Source organism: Choloepus didactylus, chromosome 21, assembly GCF_015220235.1.
Source record: "Choloepus didactylus isolate mChoDid1 chromosome 21, mChoDid1.pri, whole genome shotgun sequence".
Taxonomy (NCBI): Eukaryota; Metazoa; Chordata; class Mammalia; order Pilosa; family Megalonychidae; genus Choloepus; species Choloepus didactylus.
In genome coordinates, this window is record NC_051327.1 from 5,489,634 (window position 1) to 5,511,652 (window position 22,019).

A 22,019-nucleotide genomic window follows, 5' to 3' on the forward strand; every position below is an offset into this window, starting at 1 on the left:
TTCCAAGTTTTCTTATGAATGGATAGCTGTAAATGTCCAGACTCATGAGCAGAAGAAACTACTTAAACAATTGATGTAGGTTTCTGTCAGTGTCACTAGGTGATTCAAAGAAAAAAAAATAGTTAATTCAAATGTCAGTTCCATTTTGTTCATCCAATTAACGGCATCAAAGCAAATTCTTTGGAATTTCATTATATTAAAATGCAAATGTGACATTATCATGAATGCTATTATACAAATTCAGTTAAAAAGTTCTATCATGGAAATAAAATTGTTTTTGAGATGTGTGGTAGATTGAATTATGCACCCCAATTTAGACATGTTAATCTTATGTATTCCTTTGGGTGTGACCCCACTGTAATTAGGATAAAATAGAAGATGTTATTTTAGTTAAGGCATAGCCCAACTGAATGAGGGTGGGACTAAATCCAAATTACTAGAGTGCTTTATAAGCAGAAGAAATTCAGACGTAGTAAGAGAAAGCCACAGGCGAAGAGTTAGAAGATGGCAGCATAGAGAGGAGTGAAAGCTAAGTAGTCCCCCTGGAACAATTAAAAAAAACCAGAAACAACTAGTAAATAATCCGGAATAACTGCGGGGGGACAAACAAGACTGTCCACTCATCATACACCAACCTGAATTGGGAGGAATGCCCGAGATCACAGCATAAAATCTGTAAGTAAAACTGCGGATCCAAGCCGGGAGACCCCCTCCCCCATAGCCTGAGCTGCAAAGCCTCGTGGTGCCAGAGAGAAGGTCTCTCCCAGCAAGTGAATATAGCTCAGCTGAGCTCCAACTGGGGTTTTAAGCAGCAAGTGTGAACTGCTCACTACAGGTATGAATCCCCAAAAAGCAGACAGAGGCTTTGGGTAACGACTGACTTTGGAGAGATGGAGGGTCGCCTTGGACTAGGTCTGAAGGGGACTATCTGTTTCTTTTTTGGCTCAGTGGATAAATCCTCAGCCATTTTCAGTTCACAGTGCTGTGACTCACAGAAGGGTGGAGACAGCACAAGCAGAGAGAAACCATTGAAATGCTAATGGCTTCCCTCTAGGGGGTCTATCTTCTCTAAGAAGAAAGGGGTGGGGCCCTTTCCATTCAGAACCAAACCCCAGAGCCTGGGGGAACACGGCCACACCTCCTCACACCAGTCAACAATTATAGGCTAACAGGCACCACCTGCTGGGCAGAAAATCACAGCACCCTGAGGCATCACAGAGTGTACCAATTTTCTAAGACACACCCTCAGGGAAACCAGATACTGAATATTTCTTCCCTCTGGGACCTGAGCCTGTTCTGGTCTGGGAAAACCCGACTGGGGTAACCAAGGAAACCATGCCTAGACAACAGAAAATTATGACCTACACTAAGAAAAATGAAATTATGGCCCAGTCAAAGGAACAAACTTACACTTCAACTGTGATACAGGAATTGAAACAACTAATAAGTCAATTCAAAAAGTTTAGGGAAGATACGGCGAAAGAGCTGAACCGTATAATGACAACACAGGATATATACATAAGGTAGAAACTGAAAGTCTGAAAAACCAACTGGTAGAAACTATGGAAATGAAAGGCACAACACAAGAGATGAAAAACACAATGGAAACATACAACAGCAGATCTCAAGAGGCAGAAGAAAACACTCAGGAACTGGAGAACAAGGCACCTGAAATCCTGCACACAAAAGAACAGACAGAGAAAAGAATGGAAAAATATGAGCAACGTCTCCGGGAACTTAAAGACAAAATGAAAAGCAAGAATTTACGTGTCACCTGGTGTCCTAGAAGGAGAAAAGAAGGGAAAAGGGGCAGAAGCAATAATAGAGGAAATAATCAATGAAAACTTCCCATCTCTTATGAGAGACATAAAATCACAAATCCAAGAAGCACAGCGTACCCCAAACAGAATAGATTTGAATAGGCCTACGCCAAGACACTTAATACTCACATTATCAAATGGCAAAGATAAAGAGAGAATCCTGAAAGCAGCAAGAGAAAAGCAATCTATCACATACAAAGGAAGTTTGATAAGAATATGTGCAGATTTCTTGATAGAAACCATGGAGGCAAGAAGGAAGTGGGTTGATATATTTAAGATACTGAAAGAGAAAAGCCACCAACCAAGAATCCTATATCTGGCAAAACTATCTTTCAGATATGAGGGAGAGCTTAAAATATTCTCTGACAAACAGACAATGGCAGAGTTTGTGAACAAGATACCTGCTCTACAGGAAACACTAAAGGAAGCACTGAAGACAGAAAGGAAAAGACAGGAGTGAGAGGTTTGGAAAACAAATTTGGGAGATAGTAGCACAGCAATGTAAGTACACTGAACAAAGATGACTGTGAATATGGTTGAAAGAGGAAGGCTGAGACCATGTGGGACACCAAAACAAAAGATGAATGAGGAAGACTGGAACAGTGTAACTCAGGGAAACCTAGGGTGTTCAAGTAGTGTAATAAAAGGTACAAATATGTTTTTACATGAGGTAGAACAAATGAATGGCAACATTGCAAGGTGTTAAAAAGAGGGTGGGATTGGGGGGAAAAGACAATCAATGCAAACTAAAGGCTAGAATTAACAGAAAAATTGTATTATGCTTCCTTTCATGTAACAAAGGCAATATACCATAGCTAAATGCATATGGGGGGTGGGGAAGAGGAGAAGGGTATGGGACTCCTGGCATTGGTGATGTTGTCTGACTCTTTATTCTACTTTAGGTTAGTGCTATCGTTCCTTTTGTCACTTTCTAGCTATCAAATTCTTTTTTTTATTTGTTTGTTTTTCTCTCTTTTTCTTTTGCCTCTCTGCCTTCTTTGACTCTTCCTCCGTCTTTGTGGAAGAAATGGAGATGCCCTTATATAATGAGTGGCGATGGTGCTCAATACATACTATACGGGGAACCAACAATTGTTTACTTAGGATGGAATATATACTGTGTGAAGAAAACCACCTTAAAAGAAATGGGTTGAGGAAGAAACCTTGAGGACTCTATATTGAGTGAAATAAGACAGACACATAAAGGCAAATATTGCAGGGTCTCACTGATATGAACTAATTATAATATGTAAACTGATAGAAATGAAATACAAGTTACCAAGATACAGAAAAGAGGCTAAAGAATGGGGAGTGGTTGCTTATTATGAGCAGAATGTTCAACTAGGGTGAACTTAAATGTTTGGAAATGGCAGGGGTGATGGTACAATGTTATGAGAATAACTAACAGTGCTGAAAGCTGTGTGAATGTGGTGGAAAGGGTAAGTTTAGAGTCATGCATGTCAACAGAAGGAAAGTTGGAGGTTAAAGATGAGAACATATAAAATAGTGAATCTTGTGGTGGACAATGTCTATGATTAACTATAGAAATACTAGAAATCTCTCTCACGGACTAGAACAAATGTATGTCACTATAACTAGAAGTTAACAATAGAGAGGCATATAGGGAAAAAATTATACCTATTGCAAACTATATACTACAGTTAGTAGTATTTTAACATTCTTTCATCAATAGTAACAAATGTACTATACCAAAACTATGAATCAGTAATGGAGGGGGGCATGGTTAGAGGTAAGGGAGGATCTGAGTTTCCTTTTTTTTTTGTCTTTATTTCTTTTCTGGAGTAGTGAAAATGTTCTAAAAATTGAAAAAAAAAATTAATTTTGTTGATGGATGCACAGCTATATGGTGGTGCCGTGGGCAACTGATTGTACACTTTGGATCTTTGGATAGTTGTATGGTATCTGAAAAATATCAATTTAAAAAAAAAAAAAAAAAAGAGAGAAAGCCACAGGGAGGAGACAGAAGCCAGACATCAATGGACCATGACAGAGAAAGGGGAGGATATCACCATGTGTTGCAAGGAAGGTACATAAACCAAGGAAGGTGTCCCAAGGATCTGGCAGCCAGCCCCAGAATGTTACAGATTTGCGGAAGAAAGCATTGCCTTGCTGATGCCTTGATTTTGCATTGCTCCTAGCCTCAAAACCGTGAATCAATAAATTCCCATTATTTAAGCCAACCCATTGTGTTGTATTTGTCTTAGCAGATGGGCAAACTAAGATAAGATATGCATACAAACTGTGATGGAGCACAGCAATGTGATAAAACAAAATAAGGAACAGAAATATACTTGGATTTGGTTATGGTGTACACATAATTCCCAAATAAACTGGGATATTCTACAAATTAAAATAAAGGCTATACTTATCACATTTATAAATACTTAATTGAGTAACTGATATAAAAATTTGGGGATAAAACTTAGGTTTAAAGTACTTTAAAAGTAAAATACTTTAGCACAACAGTAAGTGGTTTTTCCTTTACTGCCCAGCACCAATCAGATTTTTTAAATGTTTAAGCCCTTAAAAGACTAAAAATCTAAGTGTCTTATGACATTATTGAACTTTCTGTTAAAGACATTCTCTAGATTTGCATTGCATTTTGTATATAAAAAGCAGTTGGAAATATATAATCAAAGTATTCAACAAATGTTTTCCCAAAAAACCTTGAACTTTTGAAGCTTTTGGCAAATTACAAACATTGAAAATAAAGCTTGCAAATAGACAGTACATCTTTTTTTAGGAATTAGAGCTCAAATAGAATACAAAAGTTAATTTTTAAATTATTTGTACTTTGGAATTCTGCAATTTGTGGGAAAATCTTTCTATGGAGCACTCGCTTTTCATTTTAATCACATAAATTTACATTCTGTTGTGGAGTGGAGTGATCTTTATAAGGCCTATGATTTTTCAGTATCCAACTCTGGTGATACTTTTGTAAAAACCTGAATAGGAAGAACCTATTTTATAAGCTTTGAACGATTAAAAAAAAAAAAATTTTGTCAAAGAAAGATAATCTCAATGGGGGAAAAATAACATTCATGAAAATATTTGGGTTCAAATGTTTATAAATTTCAGTCAGAAAAAGTTAGAAATGAGAATATCTTTTACTTAGCAGAATTTTCTCTTATTATATCGGGCACCTCAGGACCAGTACAGAGGATATTTTCTTAATAAAATTATTATGGTCTGATCAGACTTCTGATTTGCAGCCTGCATGTAAAGAGCTTGGAAGTTATCACTCCCATCCTAACAACAACAACAAAAAAAACAAAACTGAAAAACAGTAACTTTTCTTTGACCCATCAAAGAACTGAGGTCATGGGGCAAACTATTGCACCAAGAACTGGAGAGAGGATGGACACAGAACTGCAGCTTACATGGAGCAGAAACCCAGGAGATGAAGATCTCCACTGGAGCCAACACCAATAGGAATACTAAAACTATAATTGATTAATTGCTGGAGGCTCAGTGTGGACTAGCTTGAGAGTTAAAGACTCCAGGAGACCCACCTTAAGGGGATCCCCCATACTTTGCTTTTGTTAATTTTACTCTAGAAGTCCCACCAGGTTTTCAATGTGAAGACCAGTGAAAACTCCCCTCATGCTTCCAGCAGGGGGAATGAAAAGTAACCATTTTGAAATGTAAAACTTTCTGTTCTTCTAAACAAAGGACTACTCTCAAAAGAAACTATATTGCCAGAGCCTAACCAATTTATGCCTTGCGTTTTACCAGAACCCAAGTAATGCAAAGGAAGGGAAATACCCAAACCTGGGCACCTCTAGCCTTGAGCTAGAGAAAGGGAGACACCCAATTCCAATTCCCTCTAGTCTTCTTGTCTAACCTAAAGCAGAGAAGGGATAAGCCTAAAAGCATTTGTGAAGGTCAAAGCCCAGGAACACAGGCTCACTTAAAGACCTAGACCTAATCACAGAATTATACAGCACTCGCCCTCCACCTACCACCACATCAAGAGGGCTTCTGTATAGCAGGGTATTGCAAGGGAAAGAACCACAAAGCTCAGACTTTAAGTCTCTAGGGAAATTCAAAGACAATAGAGAGACAAAAACAATGACACCAGAGGAAATTTTAGCCTCTGACACCTACACCTACAGCAGTTAATAGAGCCTGAAAAACATAAAACCTCATACTAAAGGAATATTTCTCAGTTCCTTATCACCTGGTACACATCATGCCCAGCTTTCAACAAAAAAAATTACAAGGCATACTGAAAGGCAAAAGAAAACATAGTCTGAAGAGATAGATATCTGAATATGGCAGAAATGTTGGTATTGTCCGACTAGGAACTTAAAATAACTGATTGGGCAGAAACGAAGGCGTTCACAGTCCGCAGTTGCCAAGCAGCGGCTCCCGCGGCCAGATGGTGTAACACTGCCTGCAAGCAGGCGGAGGGGTGCGGGCGGGGCGAGGCTGCTGGATGGGCATGGGCGCAGCGACAGCAGGCTGAGGGGGCGTCGCCACCGTGGGATGCCGCGCCCACCTAGGTGGTCCTGGAAGTGCTGGATGAGTTCACGGCGCCAACCAAGAAGGTGGTACTGTTGGTGCTGAGCCTTGGCCGCATCGAGGGCCTGTTCGGCGTGGACCTGTCCATGCTCAGCGCACTTGCTGCTGAGGAACCACTGCCAATGTGCATCTGGCTGCAGCTCCGTGAGCACAGGAGGTGGTACACAGCGCCCAGCACCCACCTGACAGATCCCCAATCTGTCAGACCATCACCAGTTTCCTAGCAGGAACAACCTATCAGCATTCACAGACCAGCCTCGTGTACAAAGGGTACAGTCAATACTGACTTAGTGGTCCATGCCCACTGGTCCCTGGAACAGTGCCGAAAGGGACATTTGGATGAAACAAGGCTTGGAGGGACTGACAGAAGGGCCAAGAACCAGAAAACAGACTGATAAAATTGAATACTTCTGTGCTTCAAAGGACTTTGTCAAAAGGGTGAAAAGGCAGCTGACTCAATGGGAGAAAATATTTGGAAACCACATATCTGATACCCAGGTTATACAAAGAAATCCTACAACTCAACAATAAAAAGATAATCCAATTAAAAATGGGCAAAAGATATGAATTGACATTTTCCAAAGAGGAGATAAAAATGGCTAAAAAGCACCTGAAAAGATGCTCATCTTCACTAGCTATTAGGGAAATCAAATCACAACTACAATGAGATGTCACTTAAACAAACAGGAAACTACAAATGTTGGAGAGGATTTGGAGAAATAGGAACACTTATTCACTGCTGGTGGGAATGTAAGATGGTGCATCCACTGTGGAAGGCAGGTTGACGGTTCCTCAGAAAACTAAGTATAGTGTTGTTCTAGGATCTGGCAATCCTGCTACTGGTTATATACCCAGAAGAACTGAAAGCAGGCATGTGAACAGACATTTGCACACCAGTATTTATGGTAGCATATTCACAATTGCCAAAAGATGGAAGAAACCCAAGTGTCTGTCAACCGATGAATGGATAAACAAAATGTGGTATATACATATGATGGAATGTTATTCAGCAGTAAGAAGGAATGAAGTTCTGAAGCATGCGACAACATGGTGGATGAACCCTGAGGACATTGAGTGAAATAAGTCAGACACAAAAGGACAAATATTGTATGGTCTCACTAACATGAACTAATTATAATATGTAAACTCATAGACATAAAATCTAGAATACAGGTTACCAGGAGTAAAATGAGGCTAGAGAATGGGGAGCGGTTGCTTAAGATGTACAGAATTTTTAACTAGGCTGAATTTAAATGAGTGGAAACAGAGGTGATGGGAGCACATTATTGTGAGTATAACTAACAGTGCTGAATTGTGTATGAATGTGGTTGACAGGGGAAGTTTAGAGTCATATATGTCACTAGAAGGAAAGCCAGAGGTTAAAATTTGGAACTGTATAACTCAGTAAATCTTGTGGTGGATGATGACTGTCATTAATGGTACAACTATAAAAGACTTCTTCCATAAAGTAGAACAAATGTATGAAACTACTGCAAGGAGTTAATAATAAAATGGTATATTGGAAAAAACATACCTGTTGCAAACTATGGACTATAGTTAACAGTAATATCTTAATATTTTTTTCATCAACAGTAACAAATGCTGTTACCACACCAATGCTAGGGATCATGATGGGGTGGATAACAAGTTACGGGATGTTTTTCGGGCTTTTTTTTTGGAGGGGGGTTGGAGTAATGAAAATGTTCTAAAATTGATTGAGGTGATGAATGCACAACTATGTGATGATACCATGAGCCACTGTATACTTTGGATGGATTATATGGTATGTGAATATATGTCAGTCACATTGCATAAAAGAAAAAGACTGTGATAATTGGCATCTATATTTTAATATGTAACTTCAAAGTCTTGGCCCTAATCAATAATAAACAGTGTGTCAAAAAATAAAATTAATAAAATAAAATAAAATAAAATACTATGATTATTATGCCAAGGGTTCTAATGGAAAATGTGGACAACATGTAAAATGTAAGCAGAAAGATGAAAATGCTAAGAAAGAATCAAAAGGAAATGGTAGAAATGAAAAACACCAACAGAAATAAAAAATGCCTTTGATGAACTCATTAGGAGACTGGACATTGCTAAGGGAAGAATCAATGAGCATGAAGACATGTCAATAGAAACCTCCAGAACTGAATTAAAAGAGGAAAATGATGGAACAAAATATCCAGGAACAATTACAAAAGCTGTAATATACTCATAATGGGGGTACCAGAAGGAGAAGAAAGAGAGGAAGGAACAGGAGAAATATTAGAAGTAATAATGTCTTAGAATGTTCCCAATCTGACAGACAACAAGCCACAAATCCAGGGAGCTCAGAGAAAACCAAGGAGGATAAATACCAAAAATCTACACCCAGGCATATCATATTTAACCTTCAGAAAATCAAAAACAAAGAGAATATCCTAAAAGAAGCCAGCTGGAATAAACACTTCACCTATTAAGGAGCAAGGATAAGACTCACATCAATCTTCTCTTTACAAACCATGCAAGAAATAAGAGAGTGGATGAAATATTTAATGTGCTGAAAGAAAAAAAAGACACTAACCTAGAACTCCGTATCAAGTGAAATCATCCTTCAAAAATGGAAAAATAAAGACTTTCTCAGACAAACAAATTTGAGGGACTATGTTGCCAGTAGGCCTGCTTTACAAAATATATTAAAAGGAGTCCTTCAGAGAGAAGGAAAATTATATAGGTCAGAAATTCATATCTACATAAAGAAAGGAAGAGTGAAGGAGAAGAAATAAATGAAAGTAAAATAAAATCTTTTACTTATTCTTAACTGTAATAATAGGTTAACAGTCTCTTTCAAAATAATAATAACAAATATATATTGGATGATTATAGCTTATGAATAAGCAAAATGAATGTCGGAAATGTTATAAGGGATGGAAGGGAGGAATTGGGAACATGTACTGCCTGTGAAATGTTACAGTGTAATTTGAAAGTGTACTTAGATTAGTTGCAAATGCATATTGCAATCTCTAGGGCAATCACTGAAATTTTTTTTCTATAGAAGTACAATTGATAAACTAAGAGGGAAGAGAAAGTATAATCATATGAAGTGCACAATTAAAACCAGAGAAAGCAGAAAAAAGGTGGAAGACAAAAAAAGAAAAAAAAAAGAGGAAGAAGAAGAAAAAAAAACCAGGGCAACAAATAGTAAACAGTTAAAATATGGTAGATTTTAATCCAAGTATAACAATAATCACTTCAAATGAAAATTGTCTAGATACACCAATTAGAAGACAAAAATTTACAGAGTGGATAAAAAAAGACCCAACAATAGTTATTTAAAAGAAATTCACTTTAAATATAAAGACACATATAGATTAAAAGTGAAGGAATGGATAGAGATATACCATACTAACCCTAATCAAAAGAAAGAGGAAGTAGCTCTATTAATTTCAGAAAAAGCAGATTTATGAGCAAGGAAGATTATCAGTGATAAAGAGAAGCATTACATAATGAAAAAGGGGTCGATTCTCCAAGAAGACACAATAATACTTAATGTGCATGCTCTAAGAACTGACCATCAATAAATGTGATGCAAAAACTGATGGAACTACAAGGAGAAATAAGCAAATCCACTATTAGAGTTAAAAATTTAACACCCCTCTATCAGCAATTGACATCTCCAGCAGGCATAAAATCAACAAAGATAAAATTGAACTGAACAGCACCATCAATCAACTGGATCTAATTGACATTTGTAGAATACTTCATCTAACACAGCACAAAATTCTTCTAGCTCACATGGAACAGTCACCAAGGTAGACTATATCCTGTACCATAAAACACACCTTAACAAATTTAAAAGACTAAAAATCATACAAAGTATTTTCTCAGTTCAAAATGGAATTAAGTTAGAAATCGACAACAGTAGGAAAATCCCAAAATATGTGGAGATTAGGTAATACACTTCTAAATAACATGTAGATCAACAAAGAAGCCTTAAGATAAATTTTTAATATTTTAAAATAAATGAAAACAAAAATACAACTTACCAAAATTAGTGAAATGGATGCATATTTTAGAAAAGAATGATTTCAAATCAATAATTTCACCATCTTTCTTAAGAAACTAGACAACAAGAGCAAATTAAATCCAAAATAACCAGGAAAAAAAAAAGAAATAAAAATCAGAGCAGAAATAAATGAAATTGAAAACAAGAAAATAGAGAAAATCAATGAAACCAAAGCTGATTTGCTGAAAATCAATAAACTCTAGCCAGGCTAAGCAAGAAAAAAAGAATACACAAATTACTATTATCTGAAATGAAAGAAGGACCATCACTACCAATCCCAAGAGCATTAAAATGATAAAGAAATTTTCTGAACAACTCTGTGCCCACAAATTTGATAACCTAGTTGAAATGGTGAAATTTCTTGAAAGGCATAATCTTAAAAAACATATACAAGATAAAACAGATGAGCTGTAAAGGCCTATATCTAGTAAAGAAATTCAATCAACAATTAATAACCTTCCCCACAGAAAGCAGCAGGTTCAGATGGTTCACTGCTGAATTCTACCAAACAAAGAAGAAATTATACTAATTCTCTACAATCTCTTCCAGGAAACAGAAGTGAGGGAACACTTTCTAATTCATTTTATGAGGCCAGCATTACCCTAATACCAAAATCAGACAAAGACATTACCAGAAAGGGAAATTACAGACCAATTTTTCTCATGAACATAGAGGCAAAAATCAACAAAATATTAACAAATTAAAAACCAAGGATTTATAAAGAATTATAAATCATGACCAAGTGGGATTTATACCAGTTATGCAAGGGTGGTTCAACATTAATATAATGTAATCCATCACATTGTAATATCAAATCAACAGGCTAAAGAAGAAAAATCACACAATCATAGCACTAGATGCAGAAAAAGCATTTGACAAAATCCAATACCTACTCACAGTAAAAACTTCCAGAAAACCAGGAATATAGAGAGGCTTCCTTAAATTGATAAGAGAAAATCTACAAAAAATCCACAGATAATAATAACATTTAATGGTAAGAATCTAGATGCTTTCCCCCTAAGATTGAAAACAAGTCAAAGATGCCCTCTCTCACCACTCCTATACAACATCATATTGGAAGTCCTAGCAAATGCAGTAAAACAAAAAAAGGGAAATAAAAGGTATACAGATTAGAAAGGAAAAAATAAAACTGTCATTGTTCACAGACATTGTGATTTTCTATGTAGAAAATTACAAAGAATCAACAACAACAACAAAAATTCCTAGAACTAATACATGATTACAGAAAGATCTTCAGGATACAAGGCTAATATACAAAAGTCAATTGCTTTCCTACATACTAGCAATGAACAATTGGAATTTAAAATTAAAAATACAACACCATGTATATTAGCACCCCAAATTAAATACTTATGTATGAATCTAACAAAATATATACAAGATCTATATGAAGAAAATTATAAAAATCTAATGAAAGAAATCAAAGACCTAAATAAATAGCTATTCCATGTTCATGAATAAGAAGACTCAATAGTGTTAAGATTTTAGTTCTCAATCAAAATCCCAGCAAGTTATTTTGTGGATATTGAAAAATTAATTCTAAAGTTTACAAGGAAAGGCCAAAGTCCCAGAATGGTCAACACAATACTGAAAAAGAACGAAGTCAGAGGAGTGACACTGCCTGATATCAAGACTTACTATAAAGCTTCAATGACCAAGACTTTATGGTATTGGTGAAAGAACAGGCAAATAGATAAATGGAACAGAATAGAGAGCCCAGAAATAAACGCATGCAAATATTGCCAACTGAAATTTGACAAGGGAGAAAAGGCAATTTGATGGATAAAGAATAGTCTTTTCATAACTGGTGTTGGAACAACTAGATGCCCACATGCAAAAATAATGAATCTAGACATACCTTTCACAAATATTAACTCAAAATGGTTTATAGACATAAACGTAAATCACAAAACTATACAACTTCTAGAAAATAACATAGGAGAAAATCTAGGTATTCTTGGGTTTGACAATGACTTTTTAGATACAAAACCCAAAGCACAAAACATGAAAAAAAAATTGATTAAGGTGGACGTCACCAAAATTAACAACTTTTGCTCTGTGAAAGACACTATGATGAGAATGAAAAGACAAATCACATACTGGCAGAAAATATTTGTGAAGGATATATCTAATAAAGGACTTGTATCCAAAATAAAAAAAAAATAAAAAATAAAAATAAAAATAAAAAAAAAAACTCCTAAATCTCAACAGTAAGAAAACAAATAGGCCAATAAAAAAAATGGGAAAAAGAACTGGACACCTCACCTAAGAAGATACGCATATGGAGAAAAACTCATCCAAAAGGAAAATTCCTAGGAACACATTTGCCTAAACTGACTCAAGAAGAAATAACAAATCTCAACAGACCTATAAAATGTAAAGAAATTGAATCAGTAATCATAACCATCTCAATAAAGAAAAGTCCAAATTAGATGGCTTTACTGTTGAATCCCAACAAATATTTTTTAAAAATTGAAGGGGAGGGAACACTTTCTAATTCATTCAATGAGGCCATTGTTATCCCAGTAAGCCCAAGAAAGGAAAATTTGAAACCACTATTCCTCATGACTACAGATGCAAAAATCCTCAACAAAATACTAGGAAACCAAATCCAAAAGCATGAAGAGGATTATATACTACTGCAAAGCTGGATTTGTCCCAGGAATGTAAGTGTTTCCACATATGAAAATCAATGTAATATACCACACGTTAATAGAACAAAGGGAAAAAAACACATGGTCAATTCGATTGATTCAAAGCAGCATATAACAAAATCCAACAAGCTTTCATGATAAAACCTATCAGGAAACCAGAAGAGAAGGGAATTTCCTCAACCTGATAAAGGGCATTTGTGAAAAACCCACAGCCCACCATCACTGTCTGTGGTCAAAGAACTGAGTTTGCTCCCTAAGATCAAGAAAAAGACAAGGATGCCTACTTTCAAGCTGCTATTCAACATTGTACTGGAAATTCTATCCAGTGCAATTAGGCAAAAAATAAATAAAAGACATCCTAATTGGAAAGGAGGAAGTAATACTATCTACATCTGTAGATTCCATGATCCTATATATGGAAAATCAAAAAGAATACACGAACTAGTAGAGCCAATAAAAGAATTCAGCAAAGTTGCAATGTACAAGATTAACACTCAAGTATCAGTTATGTTTTTATAAACCAGAAATAAAAAATTCAAATTAGAAATTAAGAAAACAATTCCATTTATATTAGCATCTAAAAGAATAAAATATTTAGGAAAAATTTAACTAGGTGAAAGACTTATACACTGAAAATTACAAAACATCGTTTTAAGAAATCAAAGACATTCCATGATCATAGATTGAAAGACTTAATCTTACTTAGAAGTCAATACCACCCAAAGTAATCAGGCTTCAATAAAAGCCATATTGAAAATAATTTCAATATGGCTTTTATTCAGAAATGGAAAAATTGATTCTCAAATTCATATGGAATTGCAGGGGGCCCCAAATAGCCAAAACAATCTTGAAAAAGGAAAACAAGTTGAAGGATTCCAACTTCCCAATTTCAAAACTTACTACAAAGAGAAATCAAAACAGTGTCGTACTAAAATAAGGATAAATTAATGGAATAGACTTGAGAGTGGAGAAATAAATCCACATATTTATGGCCAATTGATTTTCAACAAGTATGCCAAGACATTCAAAGGAGAAAGGAATAGTATCTTTAACAAATGGAGGTTTGCCAACTGGATACCCACATGCAAAAGAATGATACTAGAACCTTACCTCATGCCATATACAAAAATTAATTCAAAATGAGTCAAAGACCTAAACATAGAAGCTAAAACTATTAGCAGAAAACATAGGGGGAAATCTTCATGCCTTTGGATTTAGCAATGGATTGTTAGATATGACAACAAAAGAACAAGAAATAAAAGACTATACAGATAAATTGGACTTCATCAAAATTAAGAATATTTGTGCATCAAAGAACACTCTCAGGAAAATGAAAAGACAATCTTCAGAATGGGAGGAAATATTTGCACATCATATATTTGATATAGGTCTAGTATCTTTGTACTAGATATAATACATATAGTAGTATAGTCTTAAAACTCAACAACAAAAAGACAAAGAACTCAATTAAAAATGGGCAAAGGACTTGAATGGACATTTTTCCAAAGATTGTATATAAATGGTCAACAAGCACATAAAAAGATATTCAACATCATTATTCATTAGGGGAATGTAAATCAATGAGATATCACTTCATCCCCTCTAGAATGGCTATAATAAGTTAACAGACAATAACAAAGATTTGTGAGGATGTGAAAAAATTGGAAGCCTTGTAAATTGCTGGTGGGAATGTAAAATGGTACAGCATCTGTGGAATACAGTTTAGAATTTCCTCAATTAAAAAGAATTACCATATGACCCAACCATTCTACTCTTAGATATATATCCCCAAGATATGAAAACAGGTACTTAGACAAATACTTGTACACAAATGTTCATAGCAGAATTATAAACAACAGCCAAAAGATGGAAACAACCCAACTGTCTATTAACAGATTTTTGAATAAACAAAATGTGGTATACTCCTAAAATGTAATATTAATTAGCCATTAAAAAGAAGGAAATACTGATACATGGTACAATATTGATGAACTTGAAAGCATTACGCTAAGTGAAAGAAACCAGGCAAAGAGTCACATATGGTATGATTCCATCTATATGAAATATCCAAAACAGGTAAATCCAAAGAGAAAGAAATCATAATAGTGGTTGCCAGCAATGGAGAGGTAGTCAGATTTGGGAGTGACTAATTAAGGGGTACAGAATTTCCTGTTAATGTGATGAAAATATTCTGGAACTAGTTATAGATAGTGGTTGTACAACCTTGTGAGTGTACTAAATGCTGCTGAATTGTAGAGTTTTAAATGGTTAAAATGGTGACTTTTATGTTACATGAATTTCCTTCAATAAAAAATTGACCATTAAATAATTTAACAAGACATGACCTTGCCTCAAATAACTTAAATCTAACAGAGGAAACAGATGACTACACAACTGCAATGCATTATAGAATTCATTCATTCATCAAGTATGAATGGAAGTATTGATTTCCATTATTTGCCAGAAATATTCTAGTCACTTTGGACTCATTGGTCACCAAACAGAGAGATCAGGAGGTTGCCTTTGGGCTGAATCTTTGTGCCTGAATAGTGTGATTTACTCATTCCTCATGAAGGAAAGTGAATTGAGTACATGCAGATAAGGAAGTGCATAATGTGTGTTCTGAGATAAAAGTGTATTAGTTTCCTATGGTGGCTAGGAACAACAGATATTTATTCTGAACTAGTTCTGGAGGGCTGAAGTCTGAAATCAGGATCACTGGGCTGAAATTAAGGTTTGGGCAGGGCTGCACTCCATCTGGAGGCTCGAAACTTGTTCCTCCCCGCTTCTAGCTTCTGGTGGCTCCTATCATTGCTTGGCTTGTGGCCCCTGCACCCCAATTATCTGCCTCCATTATCACACTCCTTCCTCTCTTCTTCTCTGTCTTCTCCTTTTCTATCTATAATCTCCCTCTGCCTCTCACTTATAAGGACTCTTGTGATTGTACTTAGGGCCCACACAGATAATCCAGGATAACCTCTCCATCTCAATACCCTTAATTCAGTCACATCTGCAAAGTCTTTGCCATACAAAAGCTAACGTTCACAGGTTGCAGAGATTAGGACATGGACATTTCTTTGGGGATCATTATTTAGCTTACCAACAAGAAAAGCACATAACACATGGAGTATGTTCCAAGATAATATATGTAGAAATGTTTAATAAATGACAGTTGATATTAGGATGATGACAACAATGACAATGATTCACCTAAGAATTATGTGGCATTTTTTAGGAAGTAATTCCTAACAGAGTAGTTTTAACTAAGGTTTAGAGGGAATTGACATACAGGAATTGATAGAAAATCGACAGACTTGTCAGCTTCCCCTGACTGCCTGGCCTTTGCTGCACTCCTTGCCTCAAAGGTAAGGCTACCTCTAGTTGACCCATAATGGGAAATTCAGCCCTGATTTTACTTGACACTCTACTCTCATTTTTGTCATTTTTATTCTTTCTCTCTTAGCCATTCAATATTCCCTGTCCTCTTGCCTACTGGGCACCAAATATCCTTAGAATATGTATCTCCCCTTCTCTCCACAGTTCATTTTTTCTCTTACTCAAACTCAGATTAGATTTTAATTCCCCTTTACCTACATCCTGAAACAGGATTAGGAGCCCCTTCAAGGTGGTAGGACATCACCCTGTACTTAAGCACTATTTTCTTACTTCTCAAGTCATGTTGTCAAGTTTCTATTTACCCATCGGCATCCTCGGCCAAACGTAAGATTCTTGAAGGTAAGAACCTTGTGCACACCACTGAATTCTCAGTTTTTATCCCAATACTTGGCATATTAATATATGTTGGTGGAATGAATGAATGAAGTTATTGCTTCAAATAAAATATACTGTATGTAATAAATTACAAGCGGATTAACTGGGCTATAAGGGAGCTTTCTGGGGTGATGGTAAAGTTCTCTATTTTGATAGCCAATTAGGTTACACAGGTGTATGCATAAGTCAAAAGTTGGCAAAGGTACACTTAAAAGTATATATTTCATTATAATGAAATTTTATAACCACAGAAAAAAGTTTAATGATATGCATGATAGAGTATTTAGAAGGGAATGTATTGCTGTCTACAATTAACTTTGAAATGCTTACAAAATGGATTGATAGATAGGTGTCAAAGTAAGTATAGTAAAATGTTAAAATGGTAGAATCTATGTGGAGGGTATATGGGTGTTCAATGAACAATTCTTTCAATATGGCTGTATGTTTGAAAATCCTCATAATAACTATAAAAAGATATATTCTTAAGAAAACATTAGACATTTTACAGTGAAAACAATGCACATTGAACAAATTATAATGTTTGCTGATGAAGATAGGGGTATAGAAAGGTAAACAAGATAAAAGGAAATTAATGAATAAATAAAGGAATAAATGAATGAAAATTTAAGAGAGTCCTTGCTTGACCAATGAGGACTGAACTGTGAAGTGAGAAATTTACCCACCCAAGAACAGAAATAAATACTGATTATTTGCACTTTAAAAAGAGAGTGAATTAATCAGCAACTGTATGTATCACTTAAATGACAATGATGCCAACATCAAGACAGTACACAAAAGCCTCTACCTTTATTCACAATATCTGTGCAAAGGTGATCCTGAATACATACCTGAGAGAATGGATAAAGTGGTAGTCTTTCCTGCTCCATTCTGTCCTAGAAGAGCAGTGATCTGCCCCTCATAAGCATTCAAATTCAAGTCTTGTATAGCTACTATGGTATTATTGTTCAGTTTGAATTCCTACAAAAAGAAAAAAAAATACTATTTTTATATCTTATCTATATCAATTGTGAAGGGCAAGCACTCATAATAGTTATCCATAGACGAGAAAGCACCATATCCTCAATCTCAAGAGGTGGAAAAATCAAAGTGTTAAAAAAGAAAACAATTGTGAAAAGGATCAGTATCTGGAAGCACAATACATGTAGACACCCTTGGTAGGTCTACATAAACTCCCCCTGAATAATCTCATCCACTCCCACTTTGTTTCAATTACTATCTTGACACTGATAATGACACAATATGCTCCAGTCAGTGTATTTCTCCTAAATTGCAGAGTTGTCTGCTGGGAACCCATTGTATTTGGTTGACCTATGTGCACTTCAAACTACTTATTTTCACATTTGAAAATGTACACCTGCTGTGTTCATTTCCTGGAAGAATGGCATCACTCTCCACCAAGATGTACAAGCCAGAGACTTGGGACTCACTTATCTTAGGCATCTCTCTCTACCTCATCTATTAAAACTCATCAGTCACCAATCACTGCTAATTCATTCGTTCACTCAGCAAACGTTTCTTGAGTGCCCACTATGTGTAAGATACTGTCAATATATGTATGAACAAGACAGACACTATTCCTGCTCTCATAACAGATGTATTTAGTAAAAGAAACAGGCAAAAAGCAAAAACATGGAAGTGATTAGACATTAGTAAAGAGTGACACTTCATATAAAATTGTCATATAATGCTCTCTGAAGTCAAATACTTTTAAGCTAAAACCCAAAATTCAGCATGTTTAAAGAATTGACTAAAAAAAAAAAAACTACAGTCTGCTCCAGCATGTAAAGTGCTTAGAAGTCATCACTCTCATCCTTACTTCAAGAAAAAAGCTGAGTAAACTGAAAATCAACAGCTCTTCTTTGACCCATTAGAGAACTGAGGTCATGGAGTCCCAAAAACTGAAGAGACAGGCAAATACAGAGAATTACAGTTTACTGAGGCAGAAGCTGCAGGACCCAATAGCTGGTGGGAGCCATTAAGCAGCAAATGTCAAATTGCCGGAGGCAGAGTGTGGACTTGCTTGACAATTTAAAAAAACTCCTGGAGGTCCAAGCTTGCAGAAGAGGGCCTCATTTTCATAGAGTTACTATGGCTAAAAGATTTAAAATGGAGTTGGGAGGTCATTCTGGAGATTATTCTTAAGCAAATATCAGCCAGATATCACAAACTGACAAAGTATGTGAAGCTTCAAGCAACAATATTCCTTAAAACCTCAAGGACATCTGGTCACCATAAAACTAACCACGAGATAAAGAATTCCATTAACTATCTAACCTGAAGGACAGCTGGAGTACCCCAAATATCTACCAACACAAACAACTCGTCTAATCGTCTTTTTCTTTAAAAACACTTGTCTGGAAATACCAAGATGGGACACAATTTGGGTCCCAACCTGAATATGTGCTCCCCGAATTGCAATTCTAAGACCTCACATAAATGCCTTTGTTGCCTTGCAGCTTAGTTTGTTTTTTCTGGGTAGACAAACCCAACCAGGTTCTCATGGTAAAGATCACGGCATTTGGAGAAAATGCCCCTCATGCTTCAGGCAAGGAATGAAGGCTGTAACCATTTTGAAATACGGCCCACAGCATTATGTCTTCCAGAACAAAGGCCTGATCTCAAGAGAAACTACTTTGCCAGAGCTACAGGTCTGTGCGGGGAGGAAAATACCAAAATCCAGCCCCTTTTAAGCCTTCCTGTCTCACCTAAGGAGGGAGGAAAGCTGAGAATCACTTGTGAAGATCATAGCACGTGGTCTCAGGCCCAACACAAGAGTGAAACCTAGTCATAGGGTTATAGGATGCTTTCCCTTCCCCAACACTTCACCATCATATCAACAGGGCTCCAGTGTAAGAGAGTGGGTTAGAGCTGAAAGAGCTGCAAGGCTGAGGCTCTATTTAAGAAAGCATTCTTAGGAAACCCCAAAGACAACAAGAGAGACAGAAACAAGGACACTAGAGGAAATAGAAGACTCTGGCCCCTACAGCTACAGCAAACGTTAAATACAGCCCAACTTCTAGCAGGATTAACATAGAACCTCACACTAAAGGCCTATTTAGCTTAGTTCCTGTTACCCAATACACCATGTCTGACCTTTAACCAAAAACTGCAAGTCATTCCAAAAAGCAAGAAAAAAACAGTCTGCAGAGACCAAGCAAGACTAAGAAGATACATCAATAGCAAACAAGCATGTGAAAATATGCTCAACATTACAGGCCATTAGGGGATTGCAAATTAAAACAAGATACCACTACACAGGCCAAAATCCAAAAAACTGACTGGCTTGGTTTGCTAAGCTGCTGAAATGCAATATACCAAAAATGGGTTGGCTTTTACAACAGAGATTTATTAGTTTAAAAATTTACATCTAAGGCAATGAAAACGTCCAAATTAAGGCATCAACAGGATGATACCCTCTCTGAAGAAAGGCTGCCTGCATCTGGGACATCTCTGTCACATGGGAAGGCACATGGCCGGCGTGTACCAGTCTTTCTCTCCCAGCATTGCCTTCAGCTTCTGGCTTCAGTGGCCTCCTTTCTCAGCTCCTGTGGGGCTTTTTCTCTAGGCTCTCTCTGGCTTTTTCTGTCCCTTATGCTCTCATAAAGGACTCCAGTAAAAGAATTAAGACCCACCTTGAATGGGGTGGGTCTCATCCCAGTTGAAATAACCTGACCAAAAGGTCCTACCCACAATAGGTCTACACCCACAGGGTTAAAAGAACATGAACTTTTCGGGGGTATATAAAAGCTCCAAATCACCACACCGACAATTCCAAATGCTGGTGTGGGTGTAGAGCAACAGGAGCTCTCATTTATTGCTGGTGGGAATGCAAAATGGTACAGCCATTTTGGATGACAGTTTGGCAGTTTTTTACAAAACTAACCATAGGCTTACCATACAATCCAGTAATTACCCTCCTAATTATTTACCCAATGTGCTGAAAACTAATATCTACACAAAAACCTGCATGCAAATGCTTACAGCAGCTTTATTCATAATTGCCAAAACTTGTAAGCAACCAAGATACCTTTCAATAGTTGAATGGATAAACAAACTGTGACAAACCCATATAATGGAGTATTATTCAATGAGAAAAAGAAATAAGCTATCAAGCCAAGACAAGGTGGTACCTTAAATATATATTGCTAAGTGAAAGAAGGCAGCCTGAAGAAAAGCTACCTACTGTATGATTCCAACTATATGATATTCTGGAAAAGGCAAAACTACTGTGCCAGTTTGGATATATTACATCCCCAAAAGCCATTTTCTTTAATGCAATCTTATAGAGGCAGATTTATTAGTCTGTTGATTAGGGTACAACCTCTGATTAAATTATTTCTATGGAGGTGTGGACCCTGCCCATTCAGGGTGGGTCTTGATCACTTCACTGGAGTATTTAAGAGAGAAGCTAGGAGCCAACACAGACCTAGACACTTGCTGATGCTTAGAGATGCTTGGAGATACAGACAGAAGAATGTCTGGAGATGCTAAGCTAAGAGATTTGTCCCAGAGAATCTAAGAGAGGACTCCCAGACACTTAGAGAGAAAGCCAGCCACTGGAATCAGAAGCTGAAAGCAATGCAACCCGGGAGCAAAGGACCAGCAGATGCCAGCCACATGCCTTCCCAGCTAACAGAGGTGTTCTGGATGCCATTGGCCATTCTTTAGTGAAGGTATCCTCTTGTTGATGCCCTAGTTTGGACACTTTTATGGCCTTAGGACTGTAAATTTGTAACCAAATAACCCCCCTTTATAAAAGCCAATCCATTTCTGGTATTTTTCATAATTGCAGCTTTAGCAAACCAGAACTGTGGAGACAATAAAAAAGATCAGTGGTTCCCTCAGGTTCAGGGTATTATGGTGAGGATGAATAGCACTGGGCATTTTTAGGGCAGTGAAACTATTCTTTATGAAGATGTAATGGTGGACACATGACATTATGTACTTGTCCAAACCCATGGATCTGTACCACATGAAGAGTCAACTATGGACTGCAGTTAATAACAAAGTATCCATACTGGTCCATCAATTGTAACAAATGTACCACATTAATGCAGGATATTAATAATAGGGGGACACTGTGTGGGAGGAGTTGGTGGGGAGGGGACACATGAAAACTCCCTGTACTTTCTGTAC

General features: G+C 36.6%; 1 protein-coding gene across 1 annotated transcript in view; it reads right to left on the reverse strand.

Moving 5' to 3' along the window:
• LOC119518027 (ATP-binding cassette sub-family A member 3-like) overlaps positions 1-22,019 on the reverse strand; it is a 230,794-nt gene that overhangs the window by 123,095 nt on the left and 85,680 nt on the right. Inside the window, exon 12 of the mRNA XM_037815122.1 lies at positions 17,711-17,840. Coding sequence (XP_037671050.1) covers positions 17,711-17,840 — 130 coding nt within the window. The remainder of the gene's footprint in view (positions 1-17,710; positions 17,841-22,019) is intronic.